Raw genomic sequence first — 15,738 nt, forward strand, 5'->3', positions numbered from 1 at the left:
CATCCACCATGACAGATGTGTTGTACAATGTTCACATCCACCATGACAGATGTGTTGTACAATTGTTCAATGTTCACATCCACCATGACAGATGTGTTGTACAATGTTCACATCCACCATGACAGATGTGTTGTACAATGTTCACATCCACCATGACAGATGTGTTATACAATGTTCACATCCACCATGACAGATGTGTTGTACAATTGTTCAATGTTCACATCCACCATGACAGATGTGTTGTACAATTGTTCAATGTTCACATCCACCATGACAGATGAGTTGTACAATTGTTCAATGTTCACATCCACCATGACAGATGAGTTGTACAATTGTTCAATGTTCACATCCACCATGACAGATGTGTTGTACAATTGTTCAATGTTCACATCCACCATGACAGATGTGTTGTACAATTGTTCAATGTTCACATCCACCATGACAAATGTGTTGTACAATTGTTCAATGTTCACATCCACCATGACAGATGTGTTGTACAATTGTTCAATGTTCACATCCACCATGACAGATGTGTTGTACAATTGTTCAATGTTCACATCCACCATGACAGATGTGTTGTACAATTGTTCAATGTTCACATCCACCATGACAGATGTATTGTACAATGTTCACATCCACCATGACAGATGTGTTGTACAATTGTTCAATGTTCACATCCACCATGACAGATGTGTTGTATAATGTTCACATCCACCATGACAGATGTGTTGTACAATTGTTCAATGTTCACATCCACCATGACAGATGTGTTGTACAATGTTCACATCCACCATGACAGATGTGTTGTACAATGTTCACATCCACCATGACAGATGTGTTGTACAATTGTTCAATATTCACATCCACCATGACAGATGTGTTATACAATGTTCACATCCACCATGACAGATGTGTTGTACAATTGTTCAATGTTCACATCCACCATGACAGATGTGTTGTACAATGTTCACATCCACCATGACAGATGTGTTGTACAATTGTTCAATGTTCACATCCACCATGACAGATGTGTTGTACAATATTCACATCCACCATGACAGATGTGTTGTACAATGTTCACATCCACCATGACAGATGTGTTGTACAATTGTTCAATGTTCACATCCACCATGACAGATGTGTTGTACAATGTTCACATCCACCATGACAGATGTGTTGTACAATTGTTCAATGTTCACATCCACCATGACAGATGTGTTGTACAATGTTCACATCCACCATGACAGATGTGTTGTACAATTGTTCAATGTTCACATCCACCATGACAGATGTGTTGTACAATGTTCACATCCACCATGACAGATGTGTTGTACAATGTTCACATCCACCATGACAGATGTGTTGTACAATGTTCACATCCACCATGACAGATGTGTTGTACAATGTTCACATCCACCATTGACATTCCCCATTACAGATGTGTTGTACAATGTTCACATCCACCATGACAGATGTGTAGTACAATGTTCACATCCACCATGACAGATGTGTTGTACCAATTGTTCAAATGTTCACATCCACCATGACAGATGAGTTGTACAATTTTTCAATGTCACATCCACCATGGACAGATGAGTTGTACAATTGTTCAAAAGTTCACATCCACCATGACAGATGAGTTGATACAATGTTCAATGTTCACATCCACCATGACCAGATGTGTTGTACAATTGTTCAATGTTCACATCCACCAAGGACAGATGTGATGTACAATTGTTCAATGTTCCACATCCACCATGACAAATTGTGTTGTACAATTGTTCAATAGTTCACATCCACCATGACAGATGTGTTGTACAATTGTCAATGTTCACATCCACCATGACAGATGTGTTGTACAATTGTACAAAGTTCACATCACCAGGACAGATGTGTTGTACAAGTGTTCAATGTTCACTACCACCATGACAGATGTATAGTTACCACTGTTCACATCCACCATAGACAGAGGTGTTAGTACAATAGTTCATGTTCACATCCCACCATGACAGATGTGTTGTACAATGTTCACATCCACCATGACAGATGTGTTGTATAATTGTTCAATGTTCACATCCACCATGACAGATGTGTTGTACAATGTTCACATCCACCATGACAGATGTGTTGTACAATGTTCACATCCACCATGACAGATGTGTTGTACAATGTTCACATCCACCATGACAGATGTGTTGTACAATGTTCACATCCACCATGACAGATGTGTTGTACAATGTTCACATCCACCATGACAGATGTGTTGTACAATGTTCACATCCACCATGACAGATGTGTTGTACAATGTTCACATCCACCATGACAGATGTGTTGTACAATGTTCACATCCACCATGACAGATGTGTTGTACAATGTTCACATCCACCATGACAGATGTGTTGTACAATTGTTCAATGTTCACATCCACCATGACAGATGTGTTGTACAATTGTTCAATGTTCACATCCACCATGACAGATGTGTTGTACAATTGTTCAATGTTCACATCCACCATGACAGATGAGTTGTACAATTGTTCAATGTTCACATCCACCATGACAGATGAGTTGTACAATTGTTCAATGTTCACATCCACCATGACAGATGTGTTGTACAATTGTTCAATGTTCACATCCACCATGACAGATGTGTTGTACAATTGTTCAATGTTCACATCCACCATGACAAATGTGTTGTACAATTGTTCAATGTTCACATCCACCATGACAGATGTGTTGTACAATTGTTCAATGTTCACATCCACCATGACAGATGTGTTGTACAATTGTTCAATGTTCACATCCACCATGACAGATGTGTTGTACAATTGTTCAATGTTCACATCCACCATGACAGATGTATTGTACAATGTTCACATCCACCATGACAGATGTGTTGTACAATTGTTCAATGTTCACATCCACCATGACAGATGTGTTGTACAATGTTCACATCCACCATGACAGATGTGTTGTACAATTGTTCAATGTTCACATCCACCATGACAGATGTGTTGTACAATGTTCACATCCACCATGACAGATGTGTTGTACAATGTTCACATCCACCATGACAGATGTGTTTGTACAATGTTCACATCCACCATGACAGATTTTTGTAAAATGTTCACAGCCACATACAGATGTGTTGACAATGTTCCACATCCACCATGACAGAATGTGTTGTACATTTCACATCCACCATGACAGATGTGTTGTACAATGTTCCATCCACCATGACAGATTGTGTTGTACAATTGTTCAATGTTCACATCCACCCATGGACAGATGTGTTGTACATTGTTCAATGTTCAAATCCACCATGACAGATGTGTTGTACAATTGTTCAATTCACATCCACCATGACATTACATTCCCCATGCCTGTGTTGTACAATGTTCACATCCCCCATGACAGGATGTGTTGTAAATTGTTCAATGTTCACATCCACCATGACAGATGTGTTGTACAATGTTCACATCCACCATGACAGATGTGTTGTACAATGTTCACATCCCTCCATGACAGATGTGTTGGATAATTGTTCAATGTTTCACATCCACCATGACAGAGTGTTTGTACAATGTTCACATCCACCATGACAGATGTGTTGTACAATTGTTCAATGTTCACATCCACCATGGCAGATGTGTTGTACAATGTTCACATCCACCATGACAGATGTGTTGCACAATTGTTCAATGTTCACATCCACCATGACAGATGTGTTGTACAATGTTCACATCCACCATGACAGATGTGTTGTACAATGTTCACATCCACCATGACAGATGTATTGTACAATGTTCACATCCACCATGACAGATGTGTTGTACAATTGTTCAATGTTCACATCCACCATGACAGATGTGTTGTACAATGTTCACATCCACCATGACAGATGTGTTGTACAATGTTCACATCCACCATGACAGATGGGTTGTACAGAAGCAATAGTTTGTGGACAGTAGTGTATCAAATGCTGTCAGGAAACTGTCTCCACCATCACCTGGGGTCTGTATCTCCACCATCAGCTGTATCTCCACCATCAGCTGTATCTCCACCATCAGCTGTATCTCCACCACCACATGTATCTCCACCATCAGCTGTATCTCCACCATCAGCTGTATCTCCACCATCACATGTATCTCCAGCATCAGCTGTATCTCCACCATCAGCTGTATCTCCACCATCACATGTATCTCCACCATCAGCTGTATCTCCACCATCATGAGGTGGTTGACGTGTTCACAGTACAGATGTCTCCAAAATGCTGGGTCATCATGCAGGAGACCAGCAAACGTACACTTGTATTGGAGATCATGTGGCACATCCACCCCCCCTCTCTCTCTCTCTCTCTCTCTCTCTCTCTCTCTCTCTCTCTCTCTCTCTCTCTCTCTCTCTCTCTCTCTCTCTCTCTCTCTCTCCCAGATGGTGACACTAGCCACTCCTGCCGTGCCAGCTGAGGGTGACCATGGCTGGCCCACTCAACCATACCTAATGTTAATGACATGTTTACCTTTTGTTGGCCATGTTAGATCATGTGTTGGCCATGTTAGGTCATGTGTTGGCCATGTTAGGTCATGTGTTGGCCATGCTAGGTCATGTGTTGGCCATGTTAGGTCATGTGTTGGCCATGTTAGGTCATGTGTTGGCCATGTTAGATCATGTGTTGGCCATGTTAGGTCATGTGTTGGCCATGTTAGGTCATGTGTTGGCCATGTTAGATCATGTGTTGGCCATGTTAGATCATGTGTTGGCCATGCTAGGTCATGTATTGGCCATGTTAGCTCATGTGTTGGCCATGCTAGGTCATGTGTTGGCCATGTTAGGTCATGTGTTGGCCATGTTAGATCATGTGTTGGCCATGTTAGGTCATGTGTTGGCCATGTTAGGTCATGTGTTGGCCATGTTAGATCATGTGTTGGCCATGCTAGGTCATGTGTTGGCCATGTTAGATCATGTGTTGGCCATGTTAGATCATGTGTTGGCCATGTTAGGTCATGTGTTGGCCATGTTAGGTCCATGTTAGGGGCCATGTTAGCTTCATGTACTGACGACCTCCTCTCGTGTCTACAGATGGTCGCAAGGTCTGCTGTTCCACCAGGCCCTGGTCGACTGTGGTCGAGCTGCCATCTTGATCCCGCTGGGTCGATCCATCTACAGTTGTCTACCAGTGACCAAGTGTTCCCTGGTCGAGACCGCCTTCCTCCTCCTGGTCACCGTGTCCACCATCAACATGTTAACAACGGTATTAAGCCAAGTAAAGGAAGAATTTATTGAGTCATGTGTGTAGGTGTACTGCCACACAGATGGTGTAGGTGTACTGCTGTGGGGAGGAGTCTCTCCTACACTGCCACACAGATGGTGTAGGTGTACTGCTGTGAGGAGGGTTCACTCCTACACTGCCACACAGATGGTGTAGGTGTACTGCTGTGGGGAGGAGGAGTCTCTCCTACACTGCCACACAGATGGTGTAGGTGTACTGCTGTGAGGAGGGGTTACTCCTACACTGCCACACAGATGGTTTAGGTGTACTGAACATGTCTTAGTCCTGGGCTCGGCCTGATCTGACCCAGTAAACACGTGACCTTAATCTGACCTGAGATGACCTCTAAACCTTGTCTTAAACTGGTCTTAACTACATAACCTAAATACTTACTGGTGATTAAGGAAACAACACCTACTGACATGTAATGACCACACCCGCCCTACACCTCCACCAACACCCTCTAACCCCCCCCCCTCCACCAACACCATCCACCCTTACAGTGTTATGTGTACTGTACACCTTCCTGAACATACAGTGTTCATGTAGTGTACACTTTCCTGAACATACAGTGTTACATGTACTGTACACCTTCCTGAACATAAAGTGTTACATGTACGGTACACCTTCCTGAACATACAGTGTTACATGTACTGTACACCTTCCTGAACATACAGTGTTACATGTACTGTACACCTTCCTGAACATACAGTGTTGCATGCACTGTACACCTTCCTGAACATACAGTATTACATGTACTGTACACCTTCCTGAACATACAGTGTTACATGTACTGTACACCTTCCTGAACATACAGTGTTCATGTACTGTACACTTTCCTGAACATACAGTGTTACATGTACTGTACACCTTCCTGAACATACAGTGTTAAATGTACGGTACACCTTCCTGAACATACAGTGTTACATGTACTGTACACCTTCCTGAACATACAGTGTTACATGTACTGTATACCTTCCTGAACATACAGTGTTGCATGTACTGTACACCTTCCTGAACATACAGTGTTACATGTACTGTACACCTTCCTGAACATACAGTGTTACATGTACTGTACACCTTCCTGAACATACAGTGTTACATGTACTGTACACCTTCCTGAACATACAGTGTTACATGTACTGTACACCTTCCTGAACATACAGTGTTACATGTACTGTACACCTTCCTGAACATACAGTGTTACATGTACTGTACACCTTCCTGAACATACAGTGTTACATGTACTGTACACCTTCCTGAACATACAGTGTTACATGTACTGTACACCTTCCTGAACATACAGTGTTACATGTACTGTACACCTTCCTGAACATACAGTGTTACATGTACTGTACACCTTCCTGAACATACAGTGTTACATGTACTGTACACCTTCCTGAACATACAGTGTTACATGTACTGTACACCTTCCTGAACATACAGTGTTACATGTACTGTACACCTTCCTGAACATACAGTGTTACATGTACTGTACACCTTCCTGAACATACAGTGTTACATGTACTGTACACCTTCCTGAACATACAGTGTTACATGTACTGTACACCTTCCTGAACATACAGTGTTACATGTACTGTACACCTTCCTGAACATACAGTGTTACATGTACTGTACACCTTCCTGAACATACAGTGTTACATGTACTGTACACCTTCCTGAACATACAGTGTTACATGTACTGTACACCTTCCTGAACATACAGTGTTACATGTACTGTACACCTTCCTGAACATACAGTGTTACATGTACTGTACACCTTCCTGAACATACAGTGTTACATGTACTGTACACCTTCCTGAACATACAGTGTTACATGTACTGTACACCTTCCTGAACATACAGTGTTACATGTACTGTACACCTTCCTGAACATACAGTGTTACATGTACTGTACACCTTCCTGAACATACAGTGTTACATGTACTGTACACCTTCCTGAACATACAGTGTTACATGTACTGTACACCTTCCTGAACATACAGTGTTACATGTACTGTACACCTTCCTGCACATACAGTGTTACATGTACTGTACACCTTCCTGAACATACAGTGTTCATGTACTGTACACCTTCCTGAACATACAGTGTTACATGTACTGTACACCTTCCTGAACATACAGTGTTACATGTACTGTACACCTTCCTGAACATACAGTGTTACATGTACTGTACACCTTCCTGAACATACAGTGTTACATGTACTGTACACCTTCCTGCACATACAGTGTTACATGTACTGTACACCTTCCTGAACATACTTGTACATGTACTACCTCTGTACACAGTGTTGCATGTACTGTACACCTTCCTGCACATACAGTGTTACATGTACTGTACACCTTCCTGAACATACAGTGTTACATGTACTGTACACCTTCCTGCACATATGCAGTGTTACATGTACTGAACACCTTTCTGAACATACAGTGTTACATGTACTGTACACCTTCCTGAACATACAGTGTTACATGTACTATACACCTACCTCACATGCAGTGTTACATCTGTTGTACACCTTTCTGAATATAAAGTGTTACAATATTACATTGCTGTACAGTATCCTGCACATTCAGTGTTACAATATTACATCGTTGTACAATATCCTGCACATTCAGTGTTACAATATTACATCGCTGTACAATATCCTGCACATTCAGTGTTACAATATTACATCGTTGTACAATATCCTGCACATTTAGTGTTACAATATTACATCGTTGTACAATATCCTGTACATTTAGTGTTACAATATTACATCGTTGTACAATATCCTGCACATTCAGTGTTGCAATACTACATCGGTGTACAATATCCTGCACATTCAGTGTTATAATACATCATTTGTAAACGTTATTGCACATTCGGTGTTGTAATGTTACATCTATTGTACACTCGCCTGCACATTCAGTGTTATACTTATATATATCATTTAATATTCAGTGTTACTATAAGACGTGACCACCAGCGCCATCTGTCAGGATGACCTAATGTTTGTTGACGTACTGTCCCGTGTGGACCAGCACTGGTAACTAGGAAGTGTGTTGACGTACTGTCCCGTGTGGACCAGCACTGGTAACTAGGAAGTGTGTTGACGTACTGTCCCGTGTGGACCAGCACTGGTAACTAGGAAGTGTGTTGACGTACTGTCCCGTGTGGACCAGCACTGGTAACTAGGAAGTGTGTTGACGTACTGTCCCGTGTGGACCAGCACTGGTAACTAGGAAGTGTGTTGACGTACTGTCCCGTGTGGACCTGTGGACCAGCACTGGTAACTAGGAAGTGTGTTGACGTACTGTCCCGTGTGGACCTGTGGACCAGCACTGGTAACTAGGAAGTGTGTTGACGTACTGTCCCGTGTGGACCTGTGGACCAGCACTGGTAACTAGGAAGTGTGTTGACGTACTGTCCAGTGTGGACCAGCACTGGTAACTAGGAAGTGTGTTGACGTACTGTCCAGTGTGGACCAGCACTGGTAACTAGGAAGTGTGTTGACGTACTGTCCCGTGTGGACCAGCACTGGTAACTAGGAAGTGTGTTGACGCAGCTGGTAACTAGGAAGTGTGTTGACGTACTGTCCCGTATGGACCTGTGGACCAGCACTGGTAACTAGGAAGTGTGTTGACGTACTGTCCCGTGTGGACCTGTGGACCAGCACTGGTAACTAGGAAGTGTGTTGACGTACTGTCCCGTGTGGACCAGCACTGGTAACTAGGAAGTGTGTTGACGTACTGTCCCGTGTGGACCAGCACTGGTAACTAGGAAGTGTGTTGACGTACTGTCCCGTGTGGACCAGCACTGGTAACTAGGAAGTGTGTTGACGTACTGTCCCGTGTGGACCAGCACTGGTAACTAGGAAGTGTGTTGACGTACTGTCCCGTGTGGACCTGTGGACCAGCACTGGTAACTAGGAAGTGTGTTGACGTACTGTCCCGTGTGGACCAGCACTGGTAACTAGGAAGTGTGTTGACGTACTGTCCCGTGTGGACCAGCACTGGTAACTAGGAAGTGTGTTGACGTACTGTCCCGTATGGACTAGCACTGGTAACTAGGAAGTGTGTTTACTTAGAGAATGTCGTCAAACTCTTCTGTCTGGACGGATACTTATGGATCATCCACAAGCTGGTATGACCAACATAAGGGTGTCATGTGTCCTGGATCTTTCCACAAGCTGGTATGACCCACATAAGGGTGTCATGTGTCCTGGATCCTTCCACAAGCTGGTATGACCAACATAAGGGTGTCATGTGTCCTGGCTCCTGCCACCAGCTGGTATGACCAACATAAGGGTGTCATGTGTCCTGGATCCTTCCACAAGCTGGTATGACCAACATAAGGGTGTCATGAGTCCTGGATCCTTCCACAAGCTGGTATGACCAACATAAGGGTGTCATGTGTCCTGGATCCTTCCACAAGCTGGTATGACCAACATAAGGGTGTCATGTGTCCTGACTCCTTCCACAAGCTGGTATGACCAACATAAGGGTGTCATGTGTCCTGGATCTTTCCACAAGCTGGTATGACCAACATAAGGGTGTCATGTGTCCTGGCTCCTGCCACCAGCTGGTATGACAAACATAAGGGTGTCATGTGTCCTGGCTCCTTCCACAAGCTGGTATGACCAACATAAGGGTGTCATGTCTCCTGGCTCCTTCCACAAGCTGGTATGGCCAACATAAGGGTGTCATGTGTCCTGGATCTTTCCACAAGCTGGTATGACCAACATAAGGGTGTCATGTGTCCTGGATCCTTCCACAAGCTGGTATGACCAACATAAGGGTGTCATGTGTCCTGGATCCTTCCACAAGCTGGTATGACCAACATAAGGGTGTCATGTGTCCTGGATCTTTCCACAAGCTGGTATGACCAACATAAGGGTGTCATGTGTCCTGGATCCTTCCACAAGCTGGTATGACCAACATAAGGGTGTCATGTGTCCTGGCTCCTGCCACCAGCTGGTATGACCAACATAAGGGTGTCATGTGTCCTGGATCCTGCCACAAGCTGGTATGACCAACATAAGGGTGTCATGTGTCCTGGATCCTTCTACAAGCTGGTATGACCAACATAAGGGTGTCATGTGTCCTGGCTCCTTCCACAAGCTGGTATGACCAACATAAGGGTGTCATGTGTCCTGGCTCCTGCCACAAGCTGGTATGACAAACATAAGGGTGTCATGTGTCCTGACTCCTGCCACCAGCTGGTATGACAAACATAAGGGTGTCATGTGTCCTGGATCCTTCCACAATCTGGTATGACCAACATAAGGGTGTCATGTGTCCTGGCTCCTGCCACCAGCTGGTATGACAAACATAAGGGTGTCATGTGTCCTGACTCCTGCCATCAGCTGGTATGACAAACATAAGGGTGTCATGTGTCCTGGATCCTTCCACAATCTGGTATGACCAACATAAGGGTGTCATGTGTCCTGGCTCCTTCCACAAGCTGGTATGACCAACATAAGGGTGTCATGTGTCCTGGCTCCTTCCACAAGCTGGTATGACCAACATAAGGGTGTCATGTGTCCTGGATCTTTCCACAAGCTGGTATGACCAACATAAGGGTGTCATGTGTCCTAGATCCCTCCACAAGCTGGTATGACCAACATAAGGGTGTCATGTGTCCTGGATCCTTCCACAAGCTGATGTGACCAACTAAGGATGTCCTGTGTCCTGGATCCTTCCACCAGCTGATGTGACCAACATAAGGATGTCATGTCTCCTAGATCCTTCCACCAGCTGTTGTGATCAAAATCAGGGTATCATGTGTCCTGGATCATGCAACCAGCTGGTTTGACCATCATAAGGGTGTCATATGTCCTGGATCCTGCAACCAGCTGGTGTGACCATCATAAGGGTGTCATGTGTCCTGGATCCTGCAACCAGCTGGTGTGACCATCATAAAGGTGTCATGTGTCCTGGATCCTGCCACCAGCTGGTGTGACCAACATAAGGGCGTCATGTGTCCTGGATCCTGCCACCAGCTGGTGTGACCATCATAAAGGTGTCATGTGTCCTGGATCCTGCCACCAGCTGGTGTGACCATCATAAAGGTGTCATGTGTCCTGGATCCTGCCACCAGTTGGTGTGACCATCATAAAGGTGTCATGTGTCCTGGATCCTGCAACCAGCTGGTGTGACCATCATAAAGGTGTCATGTGTCCTGGATCCTGCCACCAGCTGGTGTGACCAACATAAAGGTGTTATGTGTCCTGGATCCTGCCACCAGCTGGTGTGACCAACATAAGGGCGTCATGTGTCCTGGATCCTGCCACCAGCTGGTGTGACCATCATAAAGGTGTCATGTGTCCTGGATCCTGCCACCAACGGGTGTGACCAACATAACGGTGTCATGTGTCCTGGATGATGCCACCAGCTGGTGTGACCAACATAAAGGTGTCATGTGTCCTGGATGATGCCACCAGCTGGTGTGACCAACATAAAGGTGTCATGTGTCCTGGATCATGCCACCAGCTGGTGTGACCAACATAAAGGTGTCATGTGTCCTGGATCATGCCACCAGCTGGTGTGACCAACATAAAGGTGTCATGTGTCCTGGATCATGCCACCAGCTGGTGTGACCAACATAAAGGTGTCATGTGTCCTGGATCCTGCCACCAGCTGGTGTGACCATCATAAGGGCGTCGTGTGTCCTTGATCCTGCCACCAGCTGGTGTGACCAACATAAGGGCGTCATGTGTCCTGGATCGTGCCACCAGGTCTGTCTGGAAGAGATCGTGTCTGGGCCACAGACACCCCTCTCTTATCTCTCGCCTTATCTCTCCCTGGTGATAACAGTTGATTGCCTTCAATAAATCTTGGTAAAGTCTTATCTGTTCCTTAACTTCCAATCATCCAATATGACTGTGGCGGACGACGTGCCACCAGTTGTGAACTGGTTGTACCAGTTGTGTCTCATAACCTTATCTGTTAACAACACCTGAGGACACAATTGATAATAAGTTGTAATCATAACTGGGAAAGGGGAAGTAAGTCATAGACTTCCTCATGTTGATATTAATCAGTATTTTGATAAGGATTTCTTAATGTGGCACAAAAATCTGATATGATGATTGTCAACAAGATATCATGTTTCTCTTGTCATACTTTTCAATGATATAAACATTCAGTCAACTTGGTTTAATGTTCAGCTAAATACTGTCTTTTGAACTTTACGAATGATAGTTATCATAATACTATATGGTATGTTTCACTAGTCTAGATCATATGGTATGTTTCACTAGTCTTGGTCATATGGTATGTTTCACTAGTCTTGGTCATATGGTATGTTTCACTAGTCTTGGTCATATGGTATGTTTCACTAGTCTTGATCATATGGTATGTTTCACTAGTCTTGGTCATATGGTATGTTTCACTAGTCTTGATCATATGGTATGTTTCACTAGTCTTGGTCATATGGTATGTTTCACTAGTCTTGGTCATATGGTATGTTTCACTAGTCTTGATCATATGGTATGTTTCACTAGTCTTGGTCATATGGTATGTTTCACTAGTCTTGATCATATGGTATGTTTCATTAGTCTTGGTCATATGGTATGTTTCACTAGTCTTGATCATATGGTATGTTTCACTAGTCTTGATCATATGGTATGTTTCACTAGTCCTGATCATATGGTATGTTTCACTAGTCTTGGTCATATGGTGTGTTTCACTAGTCTTGGTCATATGGTATGTTTCACTAATCTTCATCATATGGTGTTTCACTAGTCTTGATCATATGGTATGTTTCACTAGTCTTGACCATATGGTATGTTTCACTAGTCTTGATAATATGGTATGTTTCACTAGTCTTGATCATATGGTATGTTTCACTAGTCTTGGTCATATGGTATGTTTCACTAGTCTTGATCATATGGTATGTTTCACTAGTCTTGATCATATGGTATGTTTCACTAGTCTTGATCATATGGTATGTCTCCCTAGTCTTGATCATATGGTGTTTCACTAGTCTTGATCATAGGGTGTTTCACTAGTCTTGATCATATGGTATGTTTCACTAGTCTTGATCATATGGTGTGTTTCACTAGTCTTGATCATATGGTATGTTTCACTGGTCTTGATCATATGGTGTGTTTCACTAGTCTTGGTCATATGGTGTTTCACTAGTCTTGATCATATGGTATGTTTCACTAGTCTTGATCATATGGTGTGTTTCACTAGTCTTGATCATATGGTATGTTTCACTAGTCTTGATCATATGGTGTGTTTCACTAGTCTTGGTCATATGGTGTTTCACTAGTCTTGATCATCTGGTGTGTTTCACCAGTCTTGGTCATATGGTGTTTCACTATTCTTGATCATCTGGTGTGTTTCACTAGTCTTGGTCATATGGTATTTCAATAATCTTGATCATATGGTATGTTTCAATAATCTTGATCATATGGTGTTTCACTGTCTTGGTCATATAATGTTTCACTAGTCTTTGTCATATGGTATGTTTCACTAATCTTGATCATATGGTGTTTCACTAGTCTTGGTCATATGGTGTTTCACTAGTCTTTGTCATATGGTGTTTCACTAGTCTTTGTCATATGGTATGTTTCACTAATCTTGATCATATGGTGTTTCACTAGTCTTGGTCATATGGTATGTTTCACTAATCTTGATCATATGGTGTTTCACTAGTTTTGGTCATATGGTATACTTCACTCGTCATGGTCATATAGTGTTTCACTAGTTTTGATTATATGGTGTGTCATTAGTGTTGATCATATGGCATTTCACTAGTGTTATTCATATATTTTTTCACTAGTGTTGATCATGTGGTGATCCTATAGTGTTTCACTAATGTTGACCATAGGACGTTTCACTAGTGTTGATCATATGTTGCTTCACAAGTGTTGATCATATGGTGTTTCACTAGTGGTGATAATATGGTATTTAACTCGTCTTGGTCATGTGGTGTTTCACCAATGTTGATCCTATCGTGCTTCACTAGTGTTAATCCTATTGTGTTTCACCAGTGATGATCACTTGGTGTTTCACTAATGTTGATCATATGGTGTTTCACTAGTGTTCACCATATGGTGTCTCACTAATTTTGATCCTATGTTGCTTCACTAGTGTTAATCATACAGTGTTTCACTAATATTGATCATAAGGTGTTTCACTAATGCTGATCATATGGTGTTTCAATAGTGTTGATGATATGGTGTATCACTAGTCTTGGTCATATGGTATGTTTCACTAGTCTTGGTCATATGGTGTTTCAATAGTGTTGATAATATGGTGCTTCACTTGTCTTGGTCATATGATATGTTTCGCTAGTTTTGGTCATATGGTATGTTTCACTAGTCTTGGTCATATGGTGTTTCACTAGTCTTGGTCAGATGGTGTTTCACTAGTCTTGGTCATATGGTGTTTCACTAATGTTCATCAATTGATGTTTCACTCATGTTAATTATATGGTGTTTCACCAGTGGTGACAACATGGTTTTTTACTAGTGTTGATCATATGTTGTTTCACTGGTGTTGATCCTATGGTGTTTCAATAGTGTTGATCATGCTGTGTTTCACTGGTCTTCATCCTATGGTATTTCACTCGTCTTGGTCGTGTGGTGTTTCACTAATGTTGATCATATGATGCTTCACTGGTGTTGATCCTATGTTGCTTTACTCGTGTTGATCCTATGGTGTTTCACTAGTCCTGATCATATGGTGTTTCACTAGTGTTGATCCTATGGTGTTTCATCAGTCCTGATCATATGGTGTTTCACTAGTGTTGATCCTATGGTGTTTAACTAGTCCTGATCATATGGTGTTTCACTAGTGTTGATCCTATTGTGTTTCACCAGTCCTGATCATACGGTGCTTCACTAGTGTTGATCCTATGGTGTTTCACTAATGTTGATCATATGGTGTTTCACTAGTGTTGATCCTAGGTGTTTCACTAGTGCTGATCCTATGGTGTTTCTCCAGTCCTGTCATATGGTGTTTCACTAGTGTTGATCCTATGGTGTTTCACTGGTCCTGATCATATGGTGTTTCACTAGTGTTGATCCTATGGTGCTTCACCAGTCCTGATCCTATGGTGTTTCACTAGTGTTGATAATATGGTGTTTCACTAGTGTTGATCCTATGGTGTTTCACTGGTCCTGATCATATGGTGTTTCACTAGTGTTGATCCTATTGTGTTTCACCAGTCCTGATCCTATGGTGTTTCACTAGTGATGATCCTATGGTGTTTCACCAGTCCTGATCCTATGGTGTTTCACTAGTGTTGATCATATGGTGTTTCACTGGTGTTGATCATATGGTGTTTCGCTAGTGTTGATCCTATGGTGTTTCACTAGTGTTGATCATATGGCGTTTCACTAGTGTTGATCCTATGGTGTTTCACTGGTGTTGATCCTATGTTGTTTTACTCGTGTTGATCCTATGGTGTTTCACTAGTCCTGATCATATGGTGTTTCACTAGTGTTGATCCTA

At 42.8% G+C, this 15,738-nt stretch overlaps 1 protein-coding gene across 1 annotated transcript in view; it reads left to right on the top strand.

Moving 5' to 3' along the window:
- The window catches only part of LOC139748635 (uncharacterized), a 707,069-nt gene that overhangs the window by 532,435 nt on the left and 158,896 nt on the right, over positions 1-15,738 (top strand). The window contains exon 4 of the mRNA XM_071661839.1: positions 5,079-5,262. Within this exon, the coding sequence (XP_071517940.1) occupies positions 5,079-5,262 (184 nt within the window). The remainder of the gene's footprint in view (positions 1-5,078; positions 5,263-15,738) is intronic.

The sequence above is a fragment of the Panulirus ornatus genome, chromosome 5 (genome assembly GCF_036320965.1).
Source record: "Panulirus ornatus isolate Po-2019 chromosome 5, ASM3632096v1, whole genome shotgun sequence".
In the NCBI taxonomy this organism is placed as follows: domain Eukaryota; kingdom Metazoa; phylum Arthropoda; class Malacostraca; order Decapoda; family Palinuridae; genus Panulirus; species Panulirus ornatus.